Here is a 15,636-nt window from a genome sequence, read left to right as displayed (position 1 = left end):
GGGCAGATAGGTGAAGCTACCTAATGTAGCTGTCTCAGGTCATGTGGGTGATCACATGGTGTAGCAGGTCATGTGGGCGGTCACATGGTGTATCATGTGACCAGGGAGCAACGCCGTGCGAATGTAAAGGCAAATGACGGCGGAACCAAGGCGCCATGTTGGAAGGGGAAATCAGTGAGAAAGTGAATAGTAAACGCAAATCGTATATTTATAAAGAATTTACAGTATGCACATACATATAAATGAAACAAGTGATCGATGTGGTACAATAACCATCAGACATCCAGTGATGGGTAACGATTGCCGTTAGTCACGGAGCCTGGTGTAGAACCCACGGGGTTGTGACCTGGAGTAGGTATTAGTCATTGTTCAGAAATTTTGTGAAAATGAATCCAAAAAAGTTCATAGTAAAGAGGTCCAGTCCTCAAGGAGATTCAGCCCACTGTGTATGCTTCCTGTTTTGAGAATCCATTTCAATTCCTCTTTGTTTAGCAGTTGGGCGAGATCGGCGCCCCTGGGTGGGATCTTCACTACAGAGATTACTGTCCAGCGTATTTCATTCTCAGAGTGGCCCTTGGCCTCAAAATGTTCAACCAATGGAGCGTTCGGAGTTTTGCATCTTAATCTGCTTCTGTGTTGGCAGATTCGTACCCGAATTTTTTGTGTGGTCTGACCTATGTAGATCATATCGCAGGGACATAAGATAGCATAAATCACATTACAGGTGTTACAATTACTGAATTGTGTGAGTGGTTTACGTATTTCTGTTTAGACATTAGTTGCCATATAACAACTACTTGCGATGTCACTTCTGCATAACAATGCACACTTGAACGAGCACTTGATCTGACGCAATACCTTGTTGATGCGTAATGTAATGTTTTTACGTAATTACAAATTGATTGATTATTATTTTCCATTTTTCCCTTCCCTCCCCTTTATTATTTTCAATGTTTTTTCCATATTTATGTTGGTTGTACGTTTGCCTTATGTCCAATGTTTACTCAGGCATTCAAAATAAGGGCAATTTAACTAAATTAGTCCTGATGATGATCCTGTATCTTTCTCATAAGGATCGAAACGCCGTCGACTCTGTTGCCCACCCTACACCTTAAATATTGCTGTATGTAATATAGTGTGAAGGTGGCAATCTGAATATCAGATGTTTCGCTATTCATTATTTCTCAAAGAAACATCACTGTAATTGCCTGAATGTGTTTTGTCATTTTCTGTCTACTTGGTATGTAAGTCAGAGGATACAGGCTTGTGTCCCACCGAATTTCTACTTACATTTCCTTGTTTACTGTCGAGAATTTCTACTTATTAAAGTTGCCATGCCCGGCTGGACATTGGCTATAATATAGTTCCAATTTTGACTATATTCATTTTTTGCTCTATCGTTTGGTTTCAGGGACCACTGTTTCCTGCAATACACTTTGAACAACAGCACATTTTCAACAACTCAACATGGTGGTCAAACATTAAACTATACTGTCGTTTTATAGACGACAAATTCCTAATTTGGATGGATTCAAAAGATAACTTTGAACGCATGATTAAAACCATCAACACGTATGATCCCAGAATTCAAGTAACCTACAAGATTCATGCACATACTATTGAATATCTTGACGTCACTATTCACAAGTCACCAGAGGGCAACACAATTGAAACATCCATTTTTTCAAAACCAACTGACCGCAACAATGCATTGGAACACTCCAGTTCCACCCTAGGAGTCTCATAAGAAACCTTCCATACTCGCAATTCATCAGGATAAAACGTATTTGTTCTAATTTACAAACAGCTCAGGATAAAATAGACGAATACAAACACAAGTATCAACAAAGAGGTTACCCGGATAGCACATTACAAGAATGTGTACAAAGAGCATCTATGAAAAATCGCAGGGAACTTCTTCAAGTTACTCCAATGCCCAAGAAGAACAACATAGTGTTTGTATCTAAATATACCATGAGTTCACCTGCAATCAAAAGAATAATCAATAACCGGTGGGAACTTTTGTCCAACGAACCAGATTTCAACCACATTTTTCAGGAACCTCCATTACATGCATATACCAGAGGTAGAAACTTATGAGAATTATTATCTTCTCCTCGAATACAAGTCACCCCTACAGTCCCGAAAGGAACCTTGAAATGTTTGAATTGCTATCACTGCAATAACGTTATACTGGGACATGAACTGACACACCCAACCACCGGGAAAAAGATATTACTACGACACACCAGTGACTGCAACACAAGTAATGTGGTATACAGTATTAAATGTCCATGTGTCAGAATGTACATTGGTAAAACAGAGCGTAAAATCAGAATTCGTCTTACAGAACATAAAAGTCAAATTAGGACCAGAAATTTAAACTCCTCTCTTGCGGTCCACTGGTCAGAAGCCAACCATTCAATTTCTCAACTGAGATTTCAGATTATAGAATATGTACACACGACACCGGGAGTTAATAATCATCTCAAACTCCTCCAAAGAGAAACGTACTGGATAAAATACCTGGAAACAATGCTCTCCAAAGGGTTGAATGACAGATTGGACATGGCATGCTATTTATAACACCCATTAGGTACTTCCACAATTTTAATACAGTGCACTTTCAATAGTAATTGATAACACAACAGTAGTTTGTGATTAACTGTCTCCGCCCAATAGTTTCTGTGGCTCATTCACACATGTATTATGCCTTATTAGTAGCATCGACGAGGTCTCTCATCTTATTATTTTACACAGAACATCACCTTTTTTTCTTTATACATATACAGTATTATTTATTTTCTCACATCTTTACTGATGTGTCCATCCGTTCACTTATATCATCAATCACAACCAACTGTGCATTTGGTACACCTCTGATATAAGATTTATGTCTTTTAGCACCCCGAGCGGAATAGCACAGAGGCTTGAACTTCTTTGTTCATCACCTAACAACGTATCATCCTTACTTTTTATTTATTTTTTATTTTTTATGTGTCACCTGGCTTATCTCATCCATTTGTCACAGTGATCTATACATTAGGCAACACTTTATCACAGATCTCTTGTTTTTATGTTCATCGAGTGGTTCAAATTTCAGAGGCTCCTCCACTTTCGTTTATTATTCGAGAGCATATCCAGTCAGGTTCCATCCTCGTATTGACATTATATGATTGGACATTTCACGCGGACCTTCGTATCTTTAGCCATATTTTAGTATGGTTTCTTTATACATTTTGGAATTATCAGGTTAGTGTTTTTATGTTGATTCACCATTTTTATATCACTTACATAATCCCTTATTCACTTTGCCCCCACTTCAATATGGCGCATCATATCACGGGCTTTCCTACTGCTCGGTTATAGTCCGCTTTCTATACCTATTCACAGCTGAGTTTGGCTTTAAACTTCCATTTCCCGGTTGACTGTCACACACGTATTTGGCAGAAACTAGATTCCGTGGAATTGACCCAGATTATCGGTAAGCTTTTTAGCCGTACCTCCACATCGATTTACACTATTTTCAGCCAGTTTGCGCTTTATGTGCTTATGGTGCGATGTTTTTTCGATTTTCAGGACATATCAGATCCTCACCTCGTTGAGGTAAGATTGTCCTTTATTCATTTCTTTCACCATTATTCATCTCTATAATTCATGTGAACGCTATATCAAGGTCTCACCCACTTCATTTCCATTTGTATCGCTCAGGTGACTCTCAGTGCCATTTCAGCTCATTCACACAGGTAAACGTATTACCTTTAAAACCCTCCACGCTGTTACCTTTAAACCCTCCACGCTGTTTCTCAACATTCATTCTGCTGATAGTAATTCAGCACATCACACTTTTTATTCTCGTTTATTTCAGAACGTCATACAAAGGCACTTTAATTTCTGACTATTCAGGTATGCATTGCCACATACATTAAACATCTTTAGAGCCACCCATGCAGTTACCACTAAAAGGAATATTCATGCATACATTTATCTCTTTGGAGATTGGCCCCTGAAGAAGGAACCTTAGTGTTCCGAAATGCATTGGCCATGTGAATTATAAATGCAATTATGTGATTGACCAACATACTTGTATACTAAAATGGAATATATGTAAAATTGATGTATATGTTTTCTTGTATCAGTCAATTTGGTAAACTTTATTTGGTTGTTAAAAAATGTAAAGTAAATGTTATATAAATTACTTGGAAACAATGTTTGAGTAGTATGATTTGGATCAAAGTGTGGTGTTAGTTTCAACACCAGGTGAACAGTGCGCAGTTTACACAAGTTCACACTTGTCAATAACCATATTAAACTCGCCTGCCAGCACTGTTAGCTCATTTTGTGGGAGTGCATCCATCCTCTCTGATACGTTCTCCCAGAAGGTGGTATCGTCCGTGTTAGGACCATATATATTGAGTCCATTAAATTTTTCGTCTCCCCTTTTCAGGTGTGTCAATAGGATTCTTCCTTCTAGGTCACATTTGTGGTCTTCTATGCTTATCTTGGAGTTCCTTTTTATGAAGGTGATCACTCCACGCTTTTTCCCTATAGCCTGTGAGCACGCCATTTGCCCTACCCATCTTGCCCTAATCCGTTCTGCGTCATCCTGTGATAGCCTAGTTTCCTGGAGGAGAAATACGTCTGCTTTAGTTTTAGCTAAGTAGTCAAGTACTTTTTTCCTTTTGACTGGGTGGTTAAGGCCTTTAACATTTAGGGATACTATCTTCAGGTTGGATGAGAGTGATAGTGCATTACCTTGTTTGGGGGTCATTATGTGAGGTTAAGCTGAGGTTGTAAAGATCGGGCCCTGATCTCTTTCCTTATGCTAGTATTCACATTGGCTCCTGGTGTTTCATGAGTGTTGTCCCTGTCTCAGATCTCTCTCTGTGAATATATCTGCTTTTACCCGTGCTCTGATCGCTCCCACCCTGTGCATGATTGTGTCGGTGGAAAGAATGGGAAACAAGAGGGTACATGGTGTAGATGCTACACTCGAGTGCTTGACAAAACTGATCTACAAAACAGATCCCCCCCCCCGCAAAAACCCTCCCTCCCACCCCCGCGTCCTACAGCTTGAATTTTGGACGTGTTACAGCAAAGCTCCCGCTCCATTTCCCCTGGGATGTCATTTCTATAATGCTTATCACCTTCGCGCCTCAAGTTACTTGCATCTTATTTACTCTATTAGCACCATAATTGGGCTACAGGTCTGTGCTATAACATTGTCTTTAAAAAAAGGATATTATTGTTCTGCTGCTCGCTTCAAGTCATTAAAACAGAAAGAGCGCGTGACTGCGTCGGTGTATTTGAGGGATTGTTCCTTCAGGGTGCAAACCAGCTCCCAGTTCACAGTCTTTCTTGAAGGTCGGTCCCGGACGGTGGTTCTTGAGGTAGCAGATTGATTAGAAATAATAACCCTTATTGAGGTAGATAGTAAGGATGAAGTAGATGGTTGATTATATATATTTGTGTCCTCGTTTATAAAGGTGGAAGTAGCTTCACACGCTCTCTCCTAATTCTGGTGAGGCTCTTCTCTTGTTCGCGTTTGTTTGCGATAGTTCCATTTCTTGTGTAGACGGCCCTCGTAAGTAGTTGGTTAGATCATTGGGGTCCTCGAAGATGTGCATTCTGCCCCTATCTGTGATTTTGAATTTCGTTGGACCTATGAAAGAGAAGAGGATGTTTTCCTTCCTCAGCTTTTCTCTTTGTACAAGGAACCGTTTTCTTATGTCCACTGTGTTTTTCGAGTAAGGATTATTTTTTTGACCATTCCACATCAAGTTCTGTTTTTTCCTGGCCAATGCAAATATGGCTTCCGTATGCTGGAGTCTCAATGGTTTGCATATAATGGGCCGTTGCGCAACCATATTTGTTGGTCTATAGGCCGGAACTCTGTAGGCTTTGTCTATCTCCAGAGGCACATCGAACTTCAGGTTGGTGAGTTTAGGTATTATATCCTGTAGGAAGGCCATGCATGAACCGTTTTTCTCTTCTTCTCCTTCTGCGATACCTAGGATCCTGATGTTCCCCCTTCTGTTGCAGTCGTCCAGCTCAGCTGTTTGTTTTAGCAGTATTGCTGTTGTTTTTGAGAGTTCTTGCAGAGCCTTGTTTGTTATCTTCCACGTCGCTTACCCTCTGTTCTACTTCCGCTAGTTTATTATTTGCTGCATGTATGCTTGCTCTAACTGCAGCCAATTCCAGCTGTATAGCATCCGTGGTTTGCTTGGTCGATTTCGCTAGATCATGTACGTCTGTCAATTTTTTTAAGATCATGTCCAACGTGCTGTTAATGTCTGGTCTTTGTTTGATCAGGGAATCCAGATTCTCACTCTTATTTTTTTTTGCTTGTTGCGTGGGCTTCCCATCGTTACCAGCCATCGCTGCTCGTCCCCTCTTCTCCTGTTGTAGGGTGAGCTTTCCTCTGACCCTCCGCTCTATGATTGGTTCTCTTATAGGTCTTCTTTGTTTGAGTGTCTTTAGCTTCCTCGATTCTACTCTCTGTCTTAGAGTCGCCGTCTGGTATTGTGCTATGAATGGCGACTATGACCAGTTGGTCTATGTATGTAGGCTGTATGCTAGTTATAAGTCTTGCTGTGCTGCACTATGTGAGCCGGTTATTCCACGCTATGCATCCCGCTGAGTTTCACCGTTCTGCAGTTAATCCTATTTTTTTACGGTTCCTTGTAATCGGTATCTTTTGGTGCTGTGGTGCTGTGGTGTAATGATCTTTCGTTCTGGGTTTGTCCTGTGCTCTCCTGTGCTGCGATCTGGGTCTCTCCTGGAATCTCTTGGGCTGCGCTCCCCTTCTGATTGTTACACTGGGCTTTAGCCGGTGGGGTGATATGCCACAGATAACACTGTAGTCTGGCGCGAGTAAAGCCTGTGGAGCGGATCGGGCAAAACGGCTGTGCTTTGACTCCTTTCTCCTTATGTTATCTTGTTGTTTCCCCAGAAATTCGTACCTGTGCGAGGCTTGGGAGCTTTACGTTGTTCCCTCCACTCGGTGTTAGTGGTACGTCGGCTCTTGCACGTTATACTGGCCGAGCGCGTTGTCCCTTGCTTAACGTTGCTTGCTTGAACGTTATCGCTGTTGTAGTGCGTTTCTAAGATGGCGGCGCCCAGCCGATAGTTTCGGTTTCACTCGGGGAGAGTTCTGATATTCCACTAGGCTTCGGTGCGCAGTAATGTCACAGTTTATGATGTGAGCCCTCTCCTATATGCGCGGCTTCTTCCTCCCCCCCCCCCCCCCCCGCCGTCTGGGCAAGTCTTTGGTTGTTCACCGTGCCTATCGCATTGTTAATGATTCCCCAAAATGGCGGCCCCCATCAGCCAGTGTCAGTTTCAGTTTTGGTTTTGCCTGCTATTTTTATCGGACCTCCGTTTGTCCCTAAGTCAGCGCTGTCAATTCCGCAATATCGTATGGAGTTTCAGCAGCACTGACCTTGCGTGAGAGTGAACGGGTTAGTTGCAGGGATCACCGTGTGCGTGGCTGACTCTGGGTTCTGCCTCGGGGTAGTTCATCTTGCGGCCACCATCTTGGATCCTCTTCTCTTCTCCGCTCCGATCAGGGTCTTTCCCTCTTGGGATTCCACCTCCCTCGTTGCTTGCTTGATTGATTTGCGCGGCACAGCAGATTCTCTGCTTGTCCCAACGTCCTCTGGTGTCACCGCCTTCCTGTTTCTCTCAGCGCGTATATGTTCTTTTGTGGTGCTCGCTCCCCGGGTCAACGGAGCTATGGAGTCAGGCGCCTGCACCCATTGCTGTCCAAGCCACGCCCCTATGGGCACCAATTCTGAGGCCCCCAGCTTGCACACAATCTTTATATGTCAAGACCATCATACCTTCTTTTGCAATTGGAGCAATCTTATCCCAGAAACATTATTACATTCACCCAGTGGTATATTTCTCTTGTACCCTCTAAGCTTCTGAGAATACTACACCATATATGATCGTGAATTATTAGTGACCAAGGAAGGATGTACAAAGTGGAGACATAATCTTGAAGCCTGTCCAATCACAGTCTGGGCAGATCGCAAAAACTCAATTTTCTAAAGAACAAGAAGCGTGCTTATCCCAGGCATGTCAGGTGATCCCGCTTTTCCCATGTTTTTGCTATAACATCACTTATAAACCTGGTTCACAACAGGAAAAGGCTTATGCACTCTCAAACAAGATTTGGAAGAAGAAGATCAAGTTGAATACCTCCCTGGAATTAGAGAAAGAGAAATGGTTATGAGAGACTAGAAACTCAAGAAGGAATGTTCGTAAATTATTTTACCATGAAAATCAACTTTTTTAACCAGTGGATGAATTGCAACAGAAAGTTCAACACATGACTAACCCTGTTGAGGATATTCTGGACTTAGAAGAACTCTCAAGGACTGGTAGACAGAAACTGTTGGTGGACCAACTTAAAGAAATGGGGCGAGGCTTATGTTCAGAATGGTGAAGTTTGTGCCCAAAGTAAGATTTTTCTACGAGAGTCATGGGGTTTGGTTGTAAGGAATAAAACAAATGGTTGTGTGAATGAGAATGTTGGAAAAAGTGTTAAATGAGTTTGAGTTTGAGTTTAAGAGTTTTGTAGAGCGCTCATACACCTAGCGGTTTCTTGGCGCTAAATGGCTACTACTGCTCAGGGGGCAGGAAGGTATGGAGAAGTGACCGTTCAAGAGGGGAAGGCTTGGGTAAAGAGAAAGGTCTTGAGGCCTTTACGGAACAGAGGGTACTGGGAGCAGGTTCTCAGGTAGATTGGAAGGGAGTTCCAAAAAGCTGGGGCCGTGGTCGAAAATTTGAAGCCCCCCCACTTCTTCCGTTTGAAGCGAGGGACCACGAGGAGGTGGTGGGAAGAAGAGCGGAGTTCTCTCGATGGAATGTAGTCTTGAATGGCTGTGTTAATGAAAGAAGGGGCAGAGCCTGTCCGGGCTTTAAAGATGGTACAGGCAAGCTTGAATAAGGCGCGCTGCCGGACAGGGAGCCAGTGCAGGGAGACAAGGAGGGGTGTAACGTGGTGTGATTTTGGTAGATTAAAGACCAGCCGAGCGGCTTGGTTTTGGACCAATTGGAGACGCCTCATGAGGTATTCAGGCATGCCGTGATAAAGGGCATTGACGTAATCTAGGCGAGATGTTACCATGGCCAGAAGTATTAGCTTGAGCGCATCAGAGGAAAAGAATCGTGAGACTTTACGAATTGTCCTAAGGGAGAGGAAGGCTGAGGATACGACGGCAGAGACTTGAGAGTGTAGGGAGAGTTGATTGTTAATTTTAAACCCAAGAGTTTTGACGGAAGGGACAGGAATGGGTGGGGAGCCTAAGGAAGAGGGCCAAAAGGAAGAGGACCAGGGACTGGAGCAACCACCTGTCAACACCAATTCCGTTTTATCGGGATTGAGTTTCAGGTGGTTGAAGTTCATCCAGTCCTGGATAAAAGTCATGATGAACTGAAAATTAGATATTGACTCGGGGGAGGAAGAGAGGGAAAAGATGAGCTGGAGATCGTCTGCGTAGTTGTACACAGAGACCTCCAGCTGCTGTAAAGCAAAAATAAGGGGGGCAATGTAAAGGTTAAATAAAAGGGGGGACAAAGAGGATCCTTGGGGGACCCCGCACTGGATGGGGCGAAAATCAGCTGAGTACTCACCCAGGCGAACCGCCTGAGTCCGACCGCTCAAGAAGGAGGATAGCCATAACAGGGCCGTCCCTCCAATTCCCGCCGCCTCGACACGTGAGAGTAAGATGGTATGGTCCACCGTGTCGAATGCGGCGGAAAGATCCAAAAGGACCAGGGCCTGTGGTTGATTAGTGTCCATTCCCTGTCGTAGGTTATCCAGGACAGATATAATTACAGACTCAGTTGAATGAGCTGGGCGGAAACCGGCCTGTCTCGAAGCCAAGACACTATTTCTTTCCACAAACTCACTCAAGGTTTTGACTACATGACGTTCCAGTACCTTTGCCAAGAAAGGCAGAAGAGAGATGGGGCGGTAGTTGGCTGGAGCCGAAGGGTCCGCCCCAGGTTTTTTTAAGATCGGAACGATCACTGCTGCTTTGAGTGCAGGGGTAACAATACCCTGGGACAACGAGCTGTTGAGAAGCGTAAGGGGCGGTGAGGGGCAGTGAAAGTAGATCTGCTTCAAAATATAAGCAGGACAGGGGTCCAACGGGGAGCCGGATTTAACCAGCGGAAGAATAGAGGAGAGTGAATCGTTCGTGAGGGGAGGAATTGAGTCAAGACGTGCTGTAGCTGGAGGACAGCAAGGGTCAGTGAAAGCCGGGGAAGGGGGGGGGGGGGGATCTTAGCTTTAATCTTACTGATTTTGTCGAGGAAGAAGGAGTTGAGGGAATCGCATAGTGGTTGTGATGGGGAAGGTTTGAGTGAGGCTCTATCGGAATAAGCAAGATCTTGAACGATGGAGAATATTTCTCTTGGCCGGTTCTCCGCGAGCTGGATTTTGGATGAAAAGTACGTTTTTTTGGTTTCCAGTATGGATTTCTTGTATTGTACTAGAAGGGCAGTGTAGCGGGTTTTAAAAACAGGACAGTAGTTCCGCCTCCACTGGCGTTCCGCTTGGCGGAGATTAAGTTTTTGGGTCTTCAGATCGTCAGAGAACCATCGGATAGCATCTTTGGGGCGTTTAGACGAGATGCGCTTTAACGGAGCGATGGTATCGCAGCCAGCCCGCAGCCAGCTGCTGATGGCTTCTGCTTGTCCAGAAGAGGGCAGCCCGGTAAGGTCGGGGCTGGAAGAGAAGAGGGTGGTAGATAAAGCCTCGACATCAACGCGGTTCCATGATCGTGCCCAGATGTTTCTCGCAGGAGTGGACTTAGGTAGTGAGAGGGGGGATAGAGAAAAAGTGATCAGAGAATGATCTGACCAAAGACACGGGGAAATAGAAAGTGAGGTGACTGGGCAATCACGGTGCCAGATTTGGTCAAGGATGTGTCCCAACCTGTGCGTGGGGGCATTGACGACTGAAGTGAAGTTGAGCGACTGAAGGGAGTCTGAAAACTCTTTGGAAGTTGCGCATTCCGCAGGGTCAGAGGGCCAGAAGTTAAAGTCTCCCAAGACTATAATGGAAGAGTGGTTGACTACCAGAGTCGCCATTAGGTCTTGGAAGTTGGGGAGAAACGTTTTAGGGGGGGACGGGGGTCGGTAAATAAGGACGCACGTGAGTGGGGGAGTAAGAGAAAGTGAGCGGACAACTAAACAGTCTGATGTTCCCAGGGAAGGGGAGACTAGAGGTTGAAACGTGAATTCTTTACGGGCGATCAGGGCAACCCCTCCACCAGGCCTACCGGAAGAACGGTTGGCTCGGATAGCATAGTAAGATGGGGGGAGTATTGTCAGCAGGGAGGGGAGAGAGCTGTCCGAAAACCAAGTCTCGGTGAGGAATAGTAGGTCGGGTTTGTGAGATTCGAGTAAGGTGAAGAGATCGAGCTGATGTTTGACTGCCGATCTGGTATTGAGATACATAGCAGTTACAACTGTGGGGAGAGGGCCAGTTAGAGGCAGGGTTGAAGGGTGGTTAGTCGAAGACGAGGACACGGTATTGGTGTAAAATTGGTTATGAGAAATCAATAGTCCAAGACTGGTGGTTCGGGCTGTGGTGGCAGCAGGTAGTGGCCACTTGCCTTGAAGATCGGTCAGTTGCAAACGGGAATATTGGATGGGAGAGGCAGAGTGACTGGCTTCTGGCCTCGGTCGGTCGCGGACGGGCGCAGACGGGCTTTCCTTAGGCGCGCCTTCGGCGCGCAAACGGCGCGCCCGCTGCGCTCGTCCGCTGCGCTTCCGGGGGAAGCACATTTGTGATGGGGGATGAGGCGGTGGGCGTGGCCTCCGAAGGGGGCGTGGCCTGAAGCTCGAGCGTGGCGCTGAAACAGCGTCCCACGCCTGCAAGTGGCGAGTAAATTAGCCCGTGAACAGAGCCAAGTGACTGGGGGTAAGTGAAGTTAAAATACAGCAAACAATTTTAACAGTATTAAAACGAAGCAGTCTCCCGGCTTTCTGCCTCAGGAGCAGCGTGTAGTCAAGTGAAGGCACTTGCAGTCAGCGTCTCACTTATACTGGAGGACGGTGGGCGTGGCCTCCGAAGGGGGCGTGGCCTGAAGCTCGAGCGTGGCTCTGAAACAGCGTCCCACGCCTGCAAGTGGCGAGTAAATTAGCCCGTGAACAGAGCCAAGTGACTGGGGGTAAGTGAAGTTAAAATACAGCAAACAATTTTAACAGTATTAAAACGAAGCAGTCTCCCGGCTTTCCGCCTCAGGAGCAGCGTGTAGTCAAGTGAAGGCGCTTGCAGTCAGCGTTAAATGCATGGAGCAATTTGAGATAATGTTTTAGAGTGAAGAGAATTCTAAAGCCTCTGAATGACAAGGTGCATTGAACATTTATTGCTGTATTTAGGGTTTGGTTTTATCCCAGATTTAACATGCTGGGTTGGTTTACAGTATGCATATTTTTAGTATGTGATTAATGTTGTATATACATGTGTTTATTATTTTATGAATTTTTGTTTGTCAGATTTTTGCATGCTGTTATTTCTAAATTTGCTTGGGCTTTTTTTACTTTGTAACTAATATTGTATATAGGTTATTAATGTTTCTCGTGGCATCTTGTTTCTTGTTTATGTATCAAGGGAGATGTGTGATCAGCTGTAGCTGACAACTACAGCTAATGAGTGCAATATTATGGTCATAGCATTCTAGATAGGTAGGGAGCTGGAGAAAATTGGATGGTTGGGACACTTTCTCTTACAAAGTACCAATAAACTTGGCATAACTACCTTATCTGACATCATCTTATGATTCCTGGAAACATAGCTTTATTTCAGGGTAATTACAACCACTCATAAACTACAGACACCATAGTGTTCTTTAGGCCAAGAATAAAGTAAATTGATTGTAAAGACTTGTTTTCACAATATTAGGAGGGCAATCTAATTTTCTTGTTCACATTGAACTTTCCAATCCGATTTGCGTGCATCTTTAATCATTCATTTGTTTTCTGATACTTTCCATATCTCTTTTTTCAATTAATTTCCAGACGTTGGTGTCTTTTTCCATAAAGGTCTTTTTATTAAGTATCCATTTCCATCACAATTAAAATAGACCCAGCCAACGCATTTCATCCCTTAAAGGGGCTTTGTCAGGGCTATTTGATTTAACCTCCTTCTCCAAAAATGTATTTTACAATAATTCACTGTTTAAATGTCTGGGCTCCTTTCAAGCAACCTTTTGGCGTGTGTATCCTAGTCCTACCCGATCGATCTGGGTTGAATCCATCATCATTCTTTAACTCCATGTGCCACCCCAGTTCAGACCCAGCCATATCCAAATCAAGTTGTTTTTGGTCCAGGGAAGACCTGGCTTGGCAGTTCGGGCTGGACTGTTCCCATGAGGAACAGGGTCAAGACTCATTTACATATGGCTGGGTGGGAACTGGGGTGGCGAAGTGAGCTAAAGAAAGATCATGGATTCAGCCCAGATCTAATTGTGACTGGGGTGAGAGTCTAAAAAGTTTCAGCGCTCCGTCCATCATCTCTTTGTGTTTGCAATATTTTCTGGAGGCCAGATCACCAGAAGCCTAGTAGAATGACACCAAATAAATCTGATCACTGTGGTCATGACCACCAGGAGGCTAAAATAAGAGCTGGGTGTTGCATAGATACTACCTTGCATGAGGTGGTTAGGCTCTGTGGGTTACCCATGCTCATCATAACCATTTGGGGAAACACAGTTTACGTCAATATGCCAATGTTTTGGAACTTATTGCTAAATCAACTGACGACAGTAAACTTTAAATCCACCAGCTATCACTCTCAGACTGATGGGCAGACAGAGAGATTTAAAGCAGTGCTTGAAATGTTTTATACTGAAACATATAAATGATTGGGTCTTTTGAATACCATTGGCAGAGTTTGCATATATAACTATTCATTGCATAGCTCCCTTGGATTTTCCTCATTCTTCTGTACATACTATACTTTCTGTTTCCGTCCTCAGGTATGGCCCTTCCATTTTTCTGTGACTGATGTTACTTCTGTAATGTCCTTATTACAATCCCTCTCTCAAACACGTAAATCCAGACTTGGTGGGTCTTTTCATTAAAGCTTGGCTGAAAATCAGCCCAAGAACAAGGTTCTCAAAGAGGAAATTGTAAACTCCTGAAGATGTAGGCTGTTTCTTCAGCGCCTTATTCCAAGATGGGGTAGAGTTTTATATACTCCTCTTTCAATTAGAGAAGTACTGTGGAGAATTCAACCCGGGCACAGAGAGATTATAAAAGTGTGTCAATTCAATCCAATTCATAATGGAGACATTGCACAAGATTATTCAACTAATTCATCCAGGTGAAAAATTGACTGTGAAAGACCTGTTGGATACTTATTTGCATGTGTCAAGGTATGCCAGTCAGCAGGATCCTCTGTTGGCACTTCAGGATTTGACCTTGTGGGTTTACCACTCCAGCTAAACTCCCCTTCCTAGACCCTTACCATAGTAATTACTCCCTTGGCGGCCAACACGCAACATGCAATAATTATCAAGAAAACTTATTAAGATAGTGATTTGATTAGCATCACTGAGAGATCATCAGCTAAATAAACTTATGAATACAGGTGTTTTATTAGCACAACAAGGAAATAATCATAGAAAAAACATTGTTACTGTGATTTGGTTAGCACTGCAGTTAACATATCATAGAAATAAACGTATTCATATCTAGATTTGATTAGCATAGCAAAGTGATCATCATAGTTCTAGACAGGTTATTCTCAGGATCTAGTTAACTCGATTAGAATGTATATCGACAGTGGGAATCCAACAATAAGTCAATAGCCATTGCTTTTTCTGTACTATTCAGTGCCTAATAATATGTTCTATATAGAAACTGGCTACTAACTATTGACCCATTAACACACTGCTGTGACTCTTTGCAAATGGTTGCACGTGCCCGATACCTTAATTTACACCAACCTACACTTTGGGATTTCTGAAGAAAATACAAGCAATGTTTGTTCTACTCATAAATGTTCAGTATTTGTAAATGTTAAAATGTGGGTTGTCATTATTTGTTTTCATTATGTTTTGTGAACCCCTTCAACAGGTGCAGAGAGGAGCCTAATTGTATGAAGGTATTACTGTACTACAGCAGGAAACTCAAGATGTCACCATCTTTTCTGAAAAGGTGGAGTCACTTAAAAGAATTGGGGTTACCACTTATCAGGTAAATTATTTACCTATTCCTGTATTTATTAAAATATTAATTTGTCAGGGTCTATAAAGCACAAATAAGGTCCTACGGGGTGTCAAAGCACTATGCAATGGTCAAAGTGGAAATCCAGTTTGGCCACACAACTTTGTATGAAAGATTCAAAATCTAGAGAAAAACAGCATGCCTTAATTTATCAAAAGTAAGGAATAAAACATATCATATTAGGTTCAATGAGAATACTAACAACATGTTGTTATTTTCATAAATGTCACTTTGTGGCTAGATTGCTGAACCATGGACCCTATTTAAAGTTCGGCAGTCAGGGTTTACATACTCTGTTACAAATGCGACAGAGTAACCTGCCTGCCAAATCCTTGTCTGCCCGCCTCATATAGAGATGGGTGGGCCTTCAGTAATCAGTTTACAGAC

At 43.5% G+C, this 15,636-nt stretch overlaps 1 protein-coding gene across 2 annotated transcripts in view; it reads left to right on the top strand.

Annotated features, from left to right (window-relative positions):
• LOC146775949 (uncharacterized) overlaps window positions 1-15,636 on the top strand; it is a 790,744-nt gene that overhangs the window by 724,482 nt on the left and 50,626 nt on the right. For both annotated transcript variants that reach the window (XM_085637356.1, XM_085637355.1), the window contains exon 11: window positions 15,100-15,219. In XM_085637356.1, coding sequence (XP_085493482.1) covers window positions 15,100-15,219 — 120 coding nt within the window. The remainder of the gene's footprint in view (window positions 1-15,099; window positions 15,220-15,636) is intronic.

Source organism: Triturus cristatus, chromosome 12 (genome assembly GCF_964204655.1).
Source record: "Triturus cristatus chromosome 12, aTriCri1.1, whole genome shotgun sequence".
In the NCBI taxonomy this organism is placed as follows: Eukaryota; Metazoa; Chordata; class Amphibia; order Caudata; family Salamandridae; genus Triturus; species Triturus cristatus.
The sequence above is the reverse complement of the archived record's forward strand: the minus strand, read 5'-3'. Positions and strand labels throughout refer to the sequence as shown.